Consider the following 13882-nt stretch of genomic DNA (forward strand, 5'->3'; position numbering starts at 1 on the left):
TAACATCCTTAAATAAAATTACCAGTTAAATTATTTACAATTTATTATAATTTATCAACTATATTATGGACGCAAATAACAGTGTAGGTATAACAAATTATAAGCATTAATTTCTTAAAAATAATTCGTGAATAAAGGATGCCGTTCATCACAAATTAATAATAATTATTACTTAGTTAGTTGTGAAATAGGATCATTAATGGCTATACTTGGACAATAATCAGGATTAACTGTGCCGAGTGGAAACAAGTTACAGAATTTTGACACCTTTTTCCTATTATTTAACATATTAAAAAGTGTCGATATTAAATTATGATCCTATCTTCTTTGAAGTTCTAATGGAGAGTTTTAGAGTAACTAATCAAAATCTTGTACATGCATGCTGAAGTATTATCATCACAAAATATAGGGCATTTCTTATTGCGATTATTGGGCGAAGAAATCAATATTTTAATGTTACAGATAAGTGTTTGTGATACGACTGATAATTTTAAACGACATATTTAAGGTATTCTCATGACAATGTACTAAATAAGTGACAAGAATTCTGTAACTCATGATTAAAGGTGATATTAACTCAAATGCCATATACCATTTTTTCTAAGGTAATAGTAAAAAAATTGGTTCAACATATTCTTATAGACAGATAAAATAAATACCCTGTGCACTGAAACATGAATATCCTCAGCACAGAAAAACTGCATAATGTAAATGTGAGTCCATATTTGAACATTTGGGTCTGAACAACCAAAACTCGCAGTGTACGTTTCACTGGGCCAAACTTAACGAGCTGAAGTTCTTCCGAGCAATGTCGGTAAAATTGATTTGCTCAAGTATTACGTGTGGAGCGAGATATTAACATAGACGAGATATTTTCAATATTCAAGAGCTGATTTTGCTTATTAACTTCCGTTCAATGGTTTTTTTCTATCTAGTAATATTTAAAAATTACACTAATAAAAATGATAAAATGCATCTAAATAATTTACAATTCCTTGTTTGCCCGGGAAAAGCTGGAATTCGAAACGTGTTATATGTGATCGATATCGAAGTTACTCCAAACACCGCTCCTGGAAGAGATCTCGTGCAAAAATAAGTGTATTCATATGAAAAAAATTAATTATAACTATACATTCGCCATTCCGATAAGAAGAAAAAAAGCATAAATTCTTTTAAATTTATTCCTGTATTCACAATTAAATTCAATGTATCGTAACAATTTAATTATCACTTTTTAAGAAATCACGTAGCCAAACAGGAAATGGCCATAAATTGGAGCGCAGAGAATGCACTAAACGTGCTAAATGTACCAAATTCTTGTTCAAATTGCTTATTCCATTATTCTTGAACGGTTGGATCGTTGTGTTCGTTCGGGCTAAAATGCTCAAATGTGGATCCACTTTAATAAATATAAATAATTATCGGTAATTACATTAATATAAAAAGATTGTAAGTAATACTTAAGTACAGACTGAATCAACCATTAAAATATGTACACCACTTTAATCTCACTAGACAACCTAAGATTTTAGTAGTTGTGTCCGATGAATCGCCCTGGGTATCGAATAAACATCTGGCTAAATGAAAAAGACTTGTCAGATTTTCAGGGAGTTAAAAACCCCATATTCTTAATTGTGCAGTACATTAAAAATTTGATCCTTACGCCGGTAACAGGGCCGAATTTTATCGGATATATCATGAAAGGAAAAAGTGAAGTTTCGCATTTGCTAGTTGGTAAACGAACCATTGACTCTCAACAAAGCACACCTCTACTATTGCGTCCTTTTCAAAAATATCTGAAACAGCCACGTAAAGTATAAATTGACCAGTTTCATTTAGCCAGAAGTTCAGATAGACAGATAGATGTTGTCCTACAATTTCAAGGAGAAACAAAAATATAATACCTCAGGGCTTGTAATCGGCTGTACAATAAATAGAACCGCCCATAGGAATGTTAAGGAGCTGTTACATTTCCTTCAAACACTGTAAAACCAAATGTATAATACATTTTGTTAAAGCACTTTTGTTTATGTGTACATAAATTTAAAAACGCCTTATCGGCTAGCTTACACCTTAAACGTCCATACTTGAAGGCACAATCTCACAATACAAAATTTTGAAAAAGCAAAATCTGAGTGAGGCACTATATTGTGATCAATGATCAATTCCGTTACTATTGATGTTACGAAAATTATAAAATTAACAAAGTTTGATATTTTTTCCTGAACCAACATAAACTTTACATTTTTAAATTCACATGAGGTACTGTTATTCACATTTAACATACCTCATAATAGAGATGGCCAACAGTTCTCAACGGACAACAGCTACTAAGAATCCTTAATAGATGTCGTAAGTCATTAAGGCTAACAATACCCTCACAAATATTCATTTATATCATATGATTTATTGCTAAGGTATATTTCCTCTAGAATTTCTAAATCGTAAGTTGTATTTAACGATTTCATAGTGTCACTTATTTACGTTTTCACATGCATGATTACAAAAGTTTATTCACTAACATGACGATGATGGTTTAGGAAAAAATATAAAATTTTGGTAACGTCAGAATAAGATCGAAAGTACCTATTGGCAGAAATATAGTGTCCAACACTGTATCTGTTATGTAACAGTCTCCCCAATCACCTCTTGACATGTGGTTTTTCTAAATACGATTTGAAAAGTTCTGATAAATAGAAATCATCTATACATAACAAAGTTGAAACGTAATCAATTATTACGTGTAACAATCAGTCATTCCCACAGCTCGCCGGGGAAATTGTTTACTTCCGTCTGTTCCTGCACCGGGTTGCCGTCTATGGTGTATGAAATTCGTATCCTCATTCGTAGCATGTTCTGTATAAAGGAAAATATAGTTAATTTATTTTTAAAAAGATCATGCTTGTAGTATAGTTGAACTTGATTTTTTACTTTCTATTTCATATATTCGAATACATTTTCAAATAATTATTTGACTAATCGAATCATTAAGTGTCTCAGCTTTAACTGAGACGAATATTATGTTGCAACGAAAATATCTACCTGTCCGGGATTAGTCACTTTTAAGACCTGGGTGACCACACCATTGGGTGCCAAAGTAGTTCCAGACGGTGAAAGCATTTGAATTTGGAATGTCTGCAAAAAACCTCTTTCAATTTGTGACCATTAAGTGAACCAAAGGCTTACCTTAGGTACTGCAGCTTGAAATAGAAAATCAGTCAAAGGGGACAAGGAATCGTTTGTCGCCGTCACATTAATGGTTACAGTGCCGTTTTCTCTTACACCATCAAATGAAAATAAAATTCTCAAACCTTCTTTATCGAACGCTGTTAGAGGAGGTATGCTACTTCTTACAGATTCTATTGGATTTGGGCTAAACAAACCATCTGAAAATGTTTGAATTGGTATCAATATTTCAGCTCACTAATAAAAATATGTTTCTATTACCTGATAAGAAGTTCGAATTTTGACTATTCATCACAGTCGGTAAAACATTGGCATTACTTTCTAAAATTAGACCCAAATTGTTAGATTCGGTAGATGGGGAAGCCGTGTCACTTAATGGACCTAATCCTAACAGATCCAAAAGGTCCTGGTTGTTCGAATTCGAAACTGGAGGCGGTTTTGACGGTTCTGTTGTAGGTTTTATAACGTCCAAGTCGCCTCCGAGAAGATCTAATAAGGCGTTCTAAAAAGGAGTAATATTAATTTTTAATTCACTACCCTGATAACCATAGAAAATAGGTACATCATGTAACTTTTTTGTCATTTCATATAAATATTTCTAATTTGGACCATTTATACACGATAACATTAAGACATTTTCTGGATAATTTTAAATGTTCTGTTACTTTCGATTCCATAAGAAGTAACTTATGATTTTGATTATGAATGGAAATTCGATTAATTTCAAAAGAGACACATTGAATTTTTTAACGTTTTTAGATTCAGCAGATTATTTTATCTATAATAAGACTATTTGGTAAACTTTTGTAATTACTTAAATATTTATTTATTTAATTGAAAAATAAAAAATTACGAATCACTTATTTTCACAAATCGCCTGTTTTAGGTTCTAGTTACGTAAAAAATAATAAATTTAAATATTTGTGTTTTTCAATAATTACTTCCCTCGAAATTTTCGAAATCGCATAAAAATTTAATTGCATGTAAGGTGGATCCCATTAACTTATTGAAAACTTAAACGTACATATAAACGTGTAAAAACTAGTTGAATAAATAAACTCATTTTTTAGAACTAATAGATATATTATAAATTTTAAAACTTAACCTTGTTCAGCATAAAAATGCATAAGTTTGAGTCAATTTAAGAAGGGTTGACTTACCGATTCATTAGGCACATGTTGGGGACTACTTTCCTCTGACGGCAAATCTAAACTATCCACGTCTCCATTCGTATGTACACTTTCATCTGTTTGACGAACTAATTCCATTGGTGGCATTCTTTGACAATACACACAAACCTCAATTTACAAATAAAATGAATAATAACATATAACTTACCTTTCTAATAAAGCCGGTCGCAAATGGGTATATTTCCCAAACAGTTCAGAGAACTCTACTCCCCTCTGCTGCAACTCTATATGAATACTAGACCGGAAGGAACTGATCATTTGTTGGATTTGACTGAAACACAATTAAAGAACTGTTAATATGTCAAAACTACTAATAAAAATATTATAAAGGGCATAAAATAAACATGAAAGTCACACATAGAGTATTTGTTTGAAAACCACCAACTTACCCCCATAAAACATTTAAGAAAAATTCTGGAACACGTCAAAAATATTTTGAAGAGGGACGAATAATGGCACTAAAATTAACTCTCCATAAACGAAGTACGGTTCTACATACATATTTATAAAATTGTTAAATGGAAAGTATAATTTTCTAATATAGCATTTGAAAGAGTATGTTTTTAATTAGATTTCTCAAATATTATTCTTTAAATCGAATCATCCAGTTGCTGAATAATATGCAATTAAGTTGGTCTTTGTTTATGTCGTGCGTTCAATCCTTAATGTTGTATCGGAATCATTATTTTATTTGTGGTACATAAACCATGCATGTAACTTACTTTGTAGTATTGTTAAACCTGGTGCTCAATTTAGTCAGTGACATTAAGGCGTATTGCTTGGTAGAACTGCTATTTTGCGGGCTCCAAAGCAACCTAAAATATGAAAAAACAGCAAAATTTAACATTCATAATAATAGATTAAGTAGGCTCCTGGCGTAACGCTGTATTTCGTATACCGGATATTAAGTAACTCTAACGCAATAAAAGATTTTTTACTTATTATTCTTACAAGACAGATATTTTTTATTGTGCGAATACGATTTGAATTAATAGTACAAAATCCTATATTTTTTAAATTAGCAAGAGACCAAAATAATTATATACATGATAAGGCAGAAACAAGCGGTCAACTTTCAATATTTTCTTATTATACACAAAAACATAATAATGCTTACATAAAACCATAACGAAAATTGTTTAAAAAATATTTTTGATCCTTCTATTAACTACAGATTAAAATGTTTGATATTCATATTAGCTATTTTAGCATGAAGATTTTCATAATTTTGAATGTGTACATTTTTTTTTTTTAAATTATGAAAATTAGGAATTTTCTATCTAAAGGAAGTACTAGAAAGTACTATTGGTTTAAATATTGTGGAAAAGTCGCCTTTCAACACTATCTAGTTTGCAGAAGCCAATAGAAAATCACTTTCAACCAATCTTGGAAAAGTCTTGGAAAGAAATGGTCTGAGGTTACTTATTAGCAACAAAAGTAAAACTAACAGCATTGATCATTACCTTTGATAAATATCGAGCACCTGTTCTTCTGAGGGTGGATGAGAAATTCCATGTTCTTCATCAGGTTGAGCAGTTAACAGTAAATCTCCATACTCTCCTAATAAAGCAAAAATAAGCAAATTTGTTATATGTCACAATCACAGATTTCCTCAAAAACTTAAAACTTACCTATAGCCCAAGCAGCTACTTGCGTTAGAGGCTGTCTGTCTTGCATATCTTCGGATAACGCCTTATATAATTGCAACGCCATATATGATTGATGACTCGTGCTCTCCGAAATCAATTGGATTGTCGACGATATTACGTCGTCTCGTACATAGTTACCTGCCTGTTAAATCAAACATTTATAGAATTACACAACAATTTATAGAATGATTCATTGGGACACGACCATATCAGATAAAACCGAAATCATTTTCAAGCCGAGATTTTTTAATTTTTTTTATCGATTTTAATGAAATTTGAGATGTGTCCTGTGTGGACTAGATGCTATTTAGTAATATACTTCATAATAAGAGAGTTTTGGTATAATGAAAAATTCATGTTTTTATAGTATCCCCGATTTCCATGATAAATAATTATTAAAATCTAACATGTAATAGTTACGCCGTTTGATTTATTTTAAAAAGTATAAGTTTATGCAGATATTAAGTTGAAGTTGGTGTTATTCTTGTAAAACTTTTCAGAAAAATCTTAAAATAAATAAAATGAAAATTTAACGAAATAATCCGAATCATATTATTGACAATAAACTTACCGCAACCAACACTTTCAATAAAGTATCTAAATGCCACCGCTTGTTAGGAGCGTATCTCTCCGCCGCTAATACGATATTGCTCGAACAGGGTGCCTTGAATTCCGGGTCTGCTTTTTCCAAAAATAACAGCAACTCTTTAATCATAGTTCGAATATTTTGAGAGTTCACGAGGGCAAATGACAGCTCCATTGCTCTTCGTCGAATTGAAACATCCGGATCTGAAAACAGAATATTTTTATGACAATGTATATCGGCAGTAAAATGGCACAGCAACTGCATAAAGCGGTCTCTGTACGAGATTCGATCAACGCCAAAATAGTGTGGATGGATAGCTGCTCCATATAAACATTTGCTGTTCATGGTACAAAACAGAAATTGCCAAATAAGAGTATATTTTATTGTACCAACGATTTCATGTTGACACCAAAATTCATAAACAACCTACGAATTTTTTAAAATGAGTTAAAAGAGTTCTTTTATTTTAAGCAAAGATATACAGTATTCTATTTAAAAAGCGAAATTGACGGTGTACCCCGTCTCCCTTACTTATCTCATAATCATAAACATCTTTAAAAAATAATTACCCTCAATTACATATAACACTGAGAGCATATTACTTTAATGGCCATTAGCCATCAGCTTTTTCATGAAAAAATCTTATTCTTAGTATTCACGGGATCAAGTGTATTATTCCCTGACTAATTGCAATAAAATTTTCAATAATTAATAATTACTAATAAGACACTAATAAAAATGTTACAAATAATCAACATAATTTGACATTACTAGACCTATCTTACCTTTTAAACACTCAAGAATGGTCGTCCTGTGTCTCTGAACGGCCGACGTATCAACATGCACAGTTCTCAGCAAAGTGTTTAGCGCTACGTATCTAATATTCTTATCGTTATTCAACAGAAATCTTCCTAAGATATTTACAGCCAAAACCTAAAAGTCACAGCATGCCAATGAAAATTGTACAGTGACCATTGTCAAACACTGTATTTGTCATGACAAATATACAGAAAGTCTTAAGACAAAAAGCAAATTTGCTTGTTGGCGAACTGGTTGAGAAAGTGAATAAAATTTAAATAGTTCAGATGTCTTACCCTTAAGCCACTCTCAGACTTGATATCCATAATAGATAAAACTGTTTCATATAATATGGTATTTCCAACATTCTTACTTGTTTCTGTATTGGTGGCTACTTGAGCTAATATATCGTTCATTGCCTCTGATGTGTCAGCATCATTGATTCCAAGGATACGAAGCAATTTCAGTATTTTTACCTAAAATGTCATAAAATAATAAATAATCTCATAGGCCTGTATTTGTTTAAATGAAAAACATTACCTGTAAGAACGGATCACTAACTCCAGATACATCATGTTCAGGGGAATACCCCGCAAGTATCAGATTTTTCAGAATTCTTACTAAATTAGGAACAATCTAAAACAACTCAAAAATGAAAACTTAAGAAAATAATAAAAACAAATAAATACCTTTTTAAAGTGATTTAAAGTGTCAGGACTGTTCTCGCACATTTCAGTTATTAAAATAACACCAGTTATCAAGACCCCATGATTCTTTTCAGATAACATACTCCTTGTTGCGGGTAAGAATATCTCCATAAGTTCTGGCACCCTGCCAGAAATTATTAAATGATAACTGGGAAATAGATTGGCAAGTGTAAAAAATACCTTTTAATTATTCTGTATGCACACAAAGCAGCCTTTTTCCTTATATAAGCGTTGGGAGACTTCATCAATCTCTCAACCTCGGCGGCTAAATCTCTGGCCATTTCTGGTGAAGCGATTGCTCCTAATGTACACAATGCTAATCCTACTACAAATTGTGTGGTAGAGTTTAAGTCACTAAAATAAGATTCATATTATTAATTCCTTGCTTACAAAAGCTTAGGATTTGAGAAATTTACTTTTTTAAACAGTTGGTTATTAAAAGATGAACATCTTGCCGTTCGTCAAGAAGTAGCATAGCTCCTAAATATCCTATTCTTTTGTCAGTAAAGCGCGGGCTAGCTATTAATTTCAGGCATTCCAATTGTCCAAAATGGGCAGGATATCCCAGCATGTGGATGTAAAGAAGCTTGGCGATATTTCGGCATCTGGAAAAAATAAGGGCTGATTATTAAAAAAAATGTCAAATATGTGTGGAAATATCAGATATGTCGCGGGTATATTCATTTTTTAATTATTGTCAATCAGCTATTATGCTATAAACAGAATGAGAAATGAATTGGATGTTTCTGGCTCCTAAACAATAGAATATTACTTAATGAAGAAAACATAAGCTTGGGTTAGAAAAAATTATGTTGTAACAAAATAAAAACAATGACTAACAGTAGTATAAATAATAATTAATATCTAACAATATATGTATATACATGTATCTACATAAAAAAAATTACTTTTTAAATAAGTCGTGCTATAGTCTGAGATTGACCCTCAAAATATGCATTTTTTTAATGTTTTGCTTGTAGGCTATAGGGTACATACTTCAATTGAGTGTATATTCCTATACCTTTCAATTTGAAACAAGTTTAACTTCAATAATATTTATGCACAATTAAATAACTCAGTACCTTAATTGCTTCGCATTCTAAAATAAAAGAAATGCTCAAGTAACTGACATTAACATACAATTTTTTGTGTTTCAAATTAACAATATTATATAAAATAGCATTTGAATTAAAATCATTTCTCAAACTTAAGAGTTGCTTACCTCCACACAGAGTCCTCCTCTCGAAAGGTGCTGCGAATATAGGCACATTCCTTGTTAACCACACTTCTTTCTTCAGCAGCAGTTCTGGCTGCCCTAATTTGTCTTATTAGGTCCCGAAGTCGCATAGGTGTTGGCATTCGAACTGAAACAATAACAAAAAAATTAGCAACCAAAAACTGAACCATATTGGAGCACTTACCTCTTTCAATTGCCTCATTAACAACCTGTTTGATTGTGGCCATATTAAAAGCCGGGTTAAATCTAAAATTAATGTTGTTTAGTAAAGAAGGGCACAGAACACTAAATTAACACAAGATTACCCATGCTCTGAAGCATTCATTTTAGTACTTTATGTATGAACTTCTTTTCCAGGTTAATTATCAGTTAAAGGCAAAAACACACTCATTTAGGCTAAGGATTAGCAGTTGTAATAGGTTTTTGAGAACGTTTCAAGGCGAACTGAACACTGCTTTTGGGACGAGAAAACCTCCAACGTGGGGCCCCAAAACACGGATTCACCTGTATTATGCACCTTACTGCTGTTGACAGCCGACATACAAAACAGATAAGTACGTCACTTTCACGGTCACTGAATTGACGAAACCCTTTAGTTCAGGTTAGCCTGTTTGTTAGAAACTGGACCTCATTTGAACAATAGAGATTTATTAAGAACAATTATAATATTTAATTAATTTGACGACCTACACAAACTAGAATTTGATTTTATATGACGTAAATATTCAATATGGCCTCCTGAAACGTCACGTCATATGACAGTTATTGACTAGCATCTTGTCATTGACAAATGACGGCTAAAAACCGTGACGTGATACGAGTTTCAGATTTGAGATCGAGGTGTAACTTTGGAATTTAGGACACAGTAGCGCATAATGCCTTGGGCCAACAACGATGTGGTAATTCTGAATCGAAATTTATATTATCACTTTTATCCTATACGTTCATTATTGGTTTATGATTGATTTTTGTAATACTGAACTAAACACAAACAAAAAGGCGATTAAGTTATAAATTGTATCTGAAGCCCAGCATGCAGCACTTAGTAACAGTAATTTTAATCATCTTTCATTACAACTATTAAAATGTTTAATGTTTTTAGTAAAAACAAAAAAACCCAATAAACTGCAACGTTATTCAAAAACGCAGTAATACGCAGACGCGCCAGAGCCACATTCTATAGGAACATGTGACCAATCAACATAGAGGAAAATGCCCCTCTCACTCTCACATGTTTCCATAGAAACAGGGTCCAGATGAAAACAACCAGAATCTCGTAAAAAAGCACAAAGCAGAAGATCTATTCCAACAAAAAGGTAAATCGATTTTGAAACATCAAAAACATTCAGAAATATACACCATACAGCTGTTGGGGCTGTTTGCACATGTTCCTTACTGTTTCTGTATATTTAATTTTTCCTTGGAATTTCCTGTTGGAACAGAAATATAACTACACTACACACTAAGCGCCAATAGCTCCAAGTCTTAGCAACTCTACCAAGAGGATAACATCCATGGAAGCGTTCAAATAAAGACGCCGTATTGTTCAGTTTCGTGGTTTCTATGGAAATTATCTTCCACGTATGATTGCCAGCACATTGACCTATTGGGCCTAAACTAGCTAATAAGCCCATTGACGAATCTTTTATTTCTTTTAAGAGTATTTGTGTCGCTTTACCTTCTGTTGGCTTCGGGTGGCAAAACACTCCAATCTGATTCATAGTACGGATACATTTTTACCGAAAATCGTAGCAAAAGACATGAAATCAAAAACTATACGCATGACTCGCCTCTACTAGATTTTGATTAAGCAAAATAAACGACTGCTTTTCTCTGCTGATAAGTCATGTTATCAATTTTATTTTTAACAGGTGTATTCATTATATGCGTAAAGGTGGGAACAGTACCGTATCGCATGCCGACATATAAGTACATCATGTGTGGCTTATCTTTAGCGCAAGAGATTACCTACCTATTTGCTTAATGTTGCAAATTGTGGGTCAAATAAATAGGTGTGCTTGCATCTGCCAAATACGGTAGATAAGCTGATAAAAGATTGGGTAGACGGATGTATGGACCACATTAATGGCATGCTCATACGCAAGGCTGCAATGTCGCGTTTATAGATCATTTCAAGATCATAGGATTGATCGTTGCAGACGCAATATCTCGTTCATTGCTTCATTTATCGGATACCAGGTAGATTGCTGCACATGACAAGAGAAAGATGCATGGTGAATAGCAAGAAAATTAGGAAAATCTCGTCGTCCGCCGTCAATAATAATACCGGCTAAGTACATCCAATGTAAACAAGTAATCGAGAAACTCAGGCTTATTGTAAAAAGAGGATTTACACTACTGTTTGCAACAAATTTGATTATTCTACAGCATGTCCACAGATAGAGGGCCCAAGAGGATAAATGGACAAAAAAATGTCGTTTTTCGACAAAAAGTCATTCTTGATAAAAAGTCTCTGCTTCTTGAAAAAATATGATTTATGAAGATAACTGAACTTTTTTATACAGGGTGCCCAAAAACTACGAATACATGAAATACTATCAAGAGTAAACTACCATAATTTCTCATTTTGGAGCAAAATGGTAAATTAAAAACAGATTTCAAATTCTACCCAAAGTTTACATAAAAAAATTTAACTGAGTATTTCAAGCTTTAGTTTTCTTTTAAAATTCAAACAATTTCTAATTTTACCTTTTTCACCTCATTTCACGTATTCACAACAAGCATGACAACAAATTTCACAATATTAAATTTGAGAAATGCGTCGAATACGTGGGAGGTGTGTTTGAATAAGTAATATTTACTAACTTTTATTTTGATTTATTTATAAACAATTTTGGAATAGTTGAATTTTATATGTAAACTTTGGATAAGATTTGAAATCTGTTTTTTATTTACCATTTTGCTCCAAAATAAGAAATAAAGCTAGTTTACTCTTGATAGCATTTCATGTGTTCATAGTTTTTGAGCACACTGTCTAAAAAAATTCAAAGTTATCTTCGTAAATCGTATTTTTTCGAGAAGCAGAGACTTATCGAGAATTACTTTTTGTCAAAACACGACATTTTTTATCCATTTGTCCTCTTGAGCCCTCTATCTGTGGACATACTGTACTATACATAACATGCCGTGTGGACAAATCGTAACATTACACCTACTTGATGATCAACGAGCAAAAAAATTCATACCTATGTTCTCCAAGACTAAATGGAGAATTTGTCGCCAAAAAATCAAAGGAGAATTGTAAATAACTGTTACCAGTGAAAAAAAAGTACCGTAGCGACTACCGTATTCGAATTATTGTAATAGGGTGGTACCAAAAGTGTACGGATAGCGGAATATTCGAATAACAGAACAATTGCTTTTTTTGCATTAACCATGATTTATTTAAATAGAAATTAACAAAATTAACAGTTTCTCTTAATATTTAAGTGTCCAATATCTTTTTAGCCGCTAAACCACATACATTTTTTATTACAAGTAGTTACGTAGAATTACATTCCTGTTGTGCCTCAAACCATTGAGTCCTTTTTTAAATTACTCAAATGCTTCAATATGAGAAGGTATATTTTCATCGTTACTTTCATTTGGTGCTTCTATTTGTATAGAATTTATGTTATCTTCATCACTACTGTTGTCTTTATCGCACTGAAACCATTGCATTACATCATTATTGTCGCAATCCCATACTGGTAATCTATGCAATGTAGTGACAGCTTTTTCAACATCTGCTTTTACTATTCTTTTTTGTTCGCTAATTTCTTCAATTTCATGCATCAAAAGTTTTCTCCATGCTCTTTTTAATGTAGTGCTTTGAATATTGCTCCACGCATTTGCCACCGTGTAAAAGCAGTCTTTTGAATTTAGTTTTTATATTGCTCTATCACTCCCTCTTCATTCGAGGGAAATGTAAACAGAATATTTTTCAGCAACTCCTTTCTATTAGGTGGTAAATTTGATTCCTGCCGTTTTATGTGTTCAAATATGTTATATTTCGAAGAAAAGTTGAGTAAGCACACTAATCAACGTACTTTCCCTCATTTTCTATGACCTTTTCCCATCTCTTTGGCAATAAGGAAATCCCACGGCGGTAAAATCTTTCAAGGCGATCCATTCATCCACCCATTTTCGAACTTCTTCATAACCGGAGAAGTGTGTGTCTGCAAGTGCATGTTGTATAGATCGGAAGAGATGATAATCTGAGGGGGCCAAGTCCGGAGAATACGCTGGATGTGGGAAAATCTCAGTTCAGCTCTAAAAGTGTTTGCTTCACGCTTTTCGCAACATGTGGTCTAGCGTTACCATGAATGATTTTGCGTTGATTATGGGTTATGGATGGCCTTTTTTTCATTCAGTCGGTGTAATTGCTGTTTGTAACGTTCAGCTGTGACAGTTTCATTTTGAGACAAAAGCTCGCAATACAGCACACCATCCTAATCCCACCAAATACAGAGTAGGGTCTTATGGCCATGAATTCCTCTTTGGCGTTAAAATGGAAAATTGGCCGGGGT

The 13882-nt window shown here is 32.7% G+C and overlaps 2 protein-coding genes and 1 long non-coding RNA gene across 5 annotated transcripts in view; 1 reads left to right on the top strand and 2 right to left on the bottom strand.

The window, feature by feature from the left end:
* Positions 1-13882, top strand: part of LOC136418354 (uncharacterized) — a 212240-nt gene that overhangs the window by 97574 nt on the left and 100784 nt on the right. The window lies entirely within an intron of this gene.
* RpL27 (ribosomal protein L27) overlaps positions 1-13882 on the bottom strand; it is a 94713-nt gene that overhangs the window by 3057 nt on the left and 77774 nt on the right. The gene's annotated exons all lie outside the window — the stretch shown is intronic.
* On the bottom strand, positions 26-11353 carry AP-1gamma (adaptor protein complex 1, gamma subunit). 3 transcript variants are annotated; one of them, XM_066404371.1, is made up of 19 exons: positions 11032-11352; positions 9538-9599; positions 9339-9480; positions 8533-8721; positions 8297-8470; positions 8099-8240; positions 7950-8045; positions 7706-7885; positions 7397-7544; positions 6597-6814; positions 6008-6167; positions 5840-5936; positions 5099-5191; positions 4525-4647; positions 4347-4464; positions 3448-3688; positions 3187-3386; positions 3043-3135; positions 26-2856 (listed from the first exon to the last, which is right to left on the bottom strand). In XM_066404371.1, exons 1-19 carry the CDS (start codon positions 11085-11087, stop codon positions 2755-2757), a joined length of 2634 nt encoding a protein of 877 aa, XP_066260468.1. In that variant the 5' UTR covers positions 11088-11352; the 3' UTR covers positions 26-2754. The 3 variants fall into 3 exon arrangements, with proteins under 3 accessions (XP_066260468.1, XP_066260469.1, XP_066260467.1); XM_066404372.1 differs by lacking the exon at positions 11032-11352 and adding an exon at positions 9659-10106; XM_066404370.1 differs by having other exon boundaries at positions 9339-9599; positions 11032-11353.

Source organism: Euwallacea similis, chromosome 34 (genome assembly GCF_039881205.1).
Source record: "Euwallacea similis isolate ESF13 chromosome 34, ESF131.1, whole genome shotgun sequence".
In the NCBI taxonomy this organism is placed as follows: Eukaryota; Metazoa; Arthropoda; class Insecta; order Coleoptera; family Curculionidae; genus Euwallacea; species Euwallacea similis.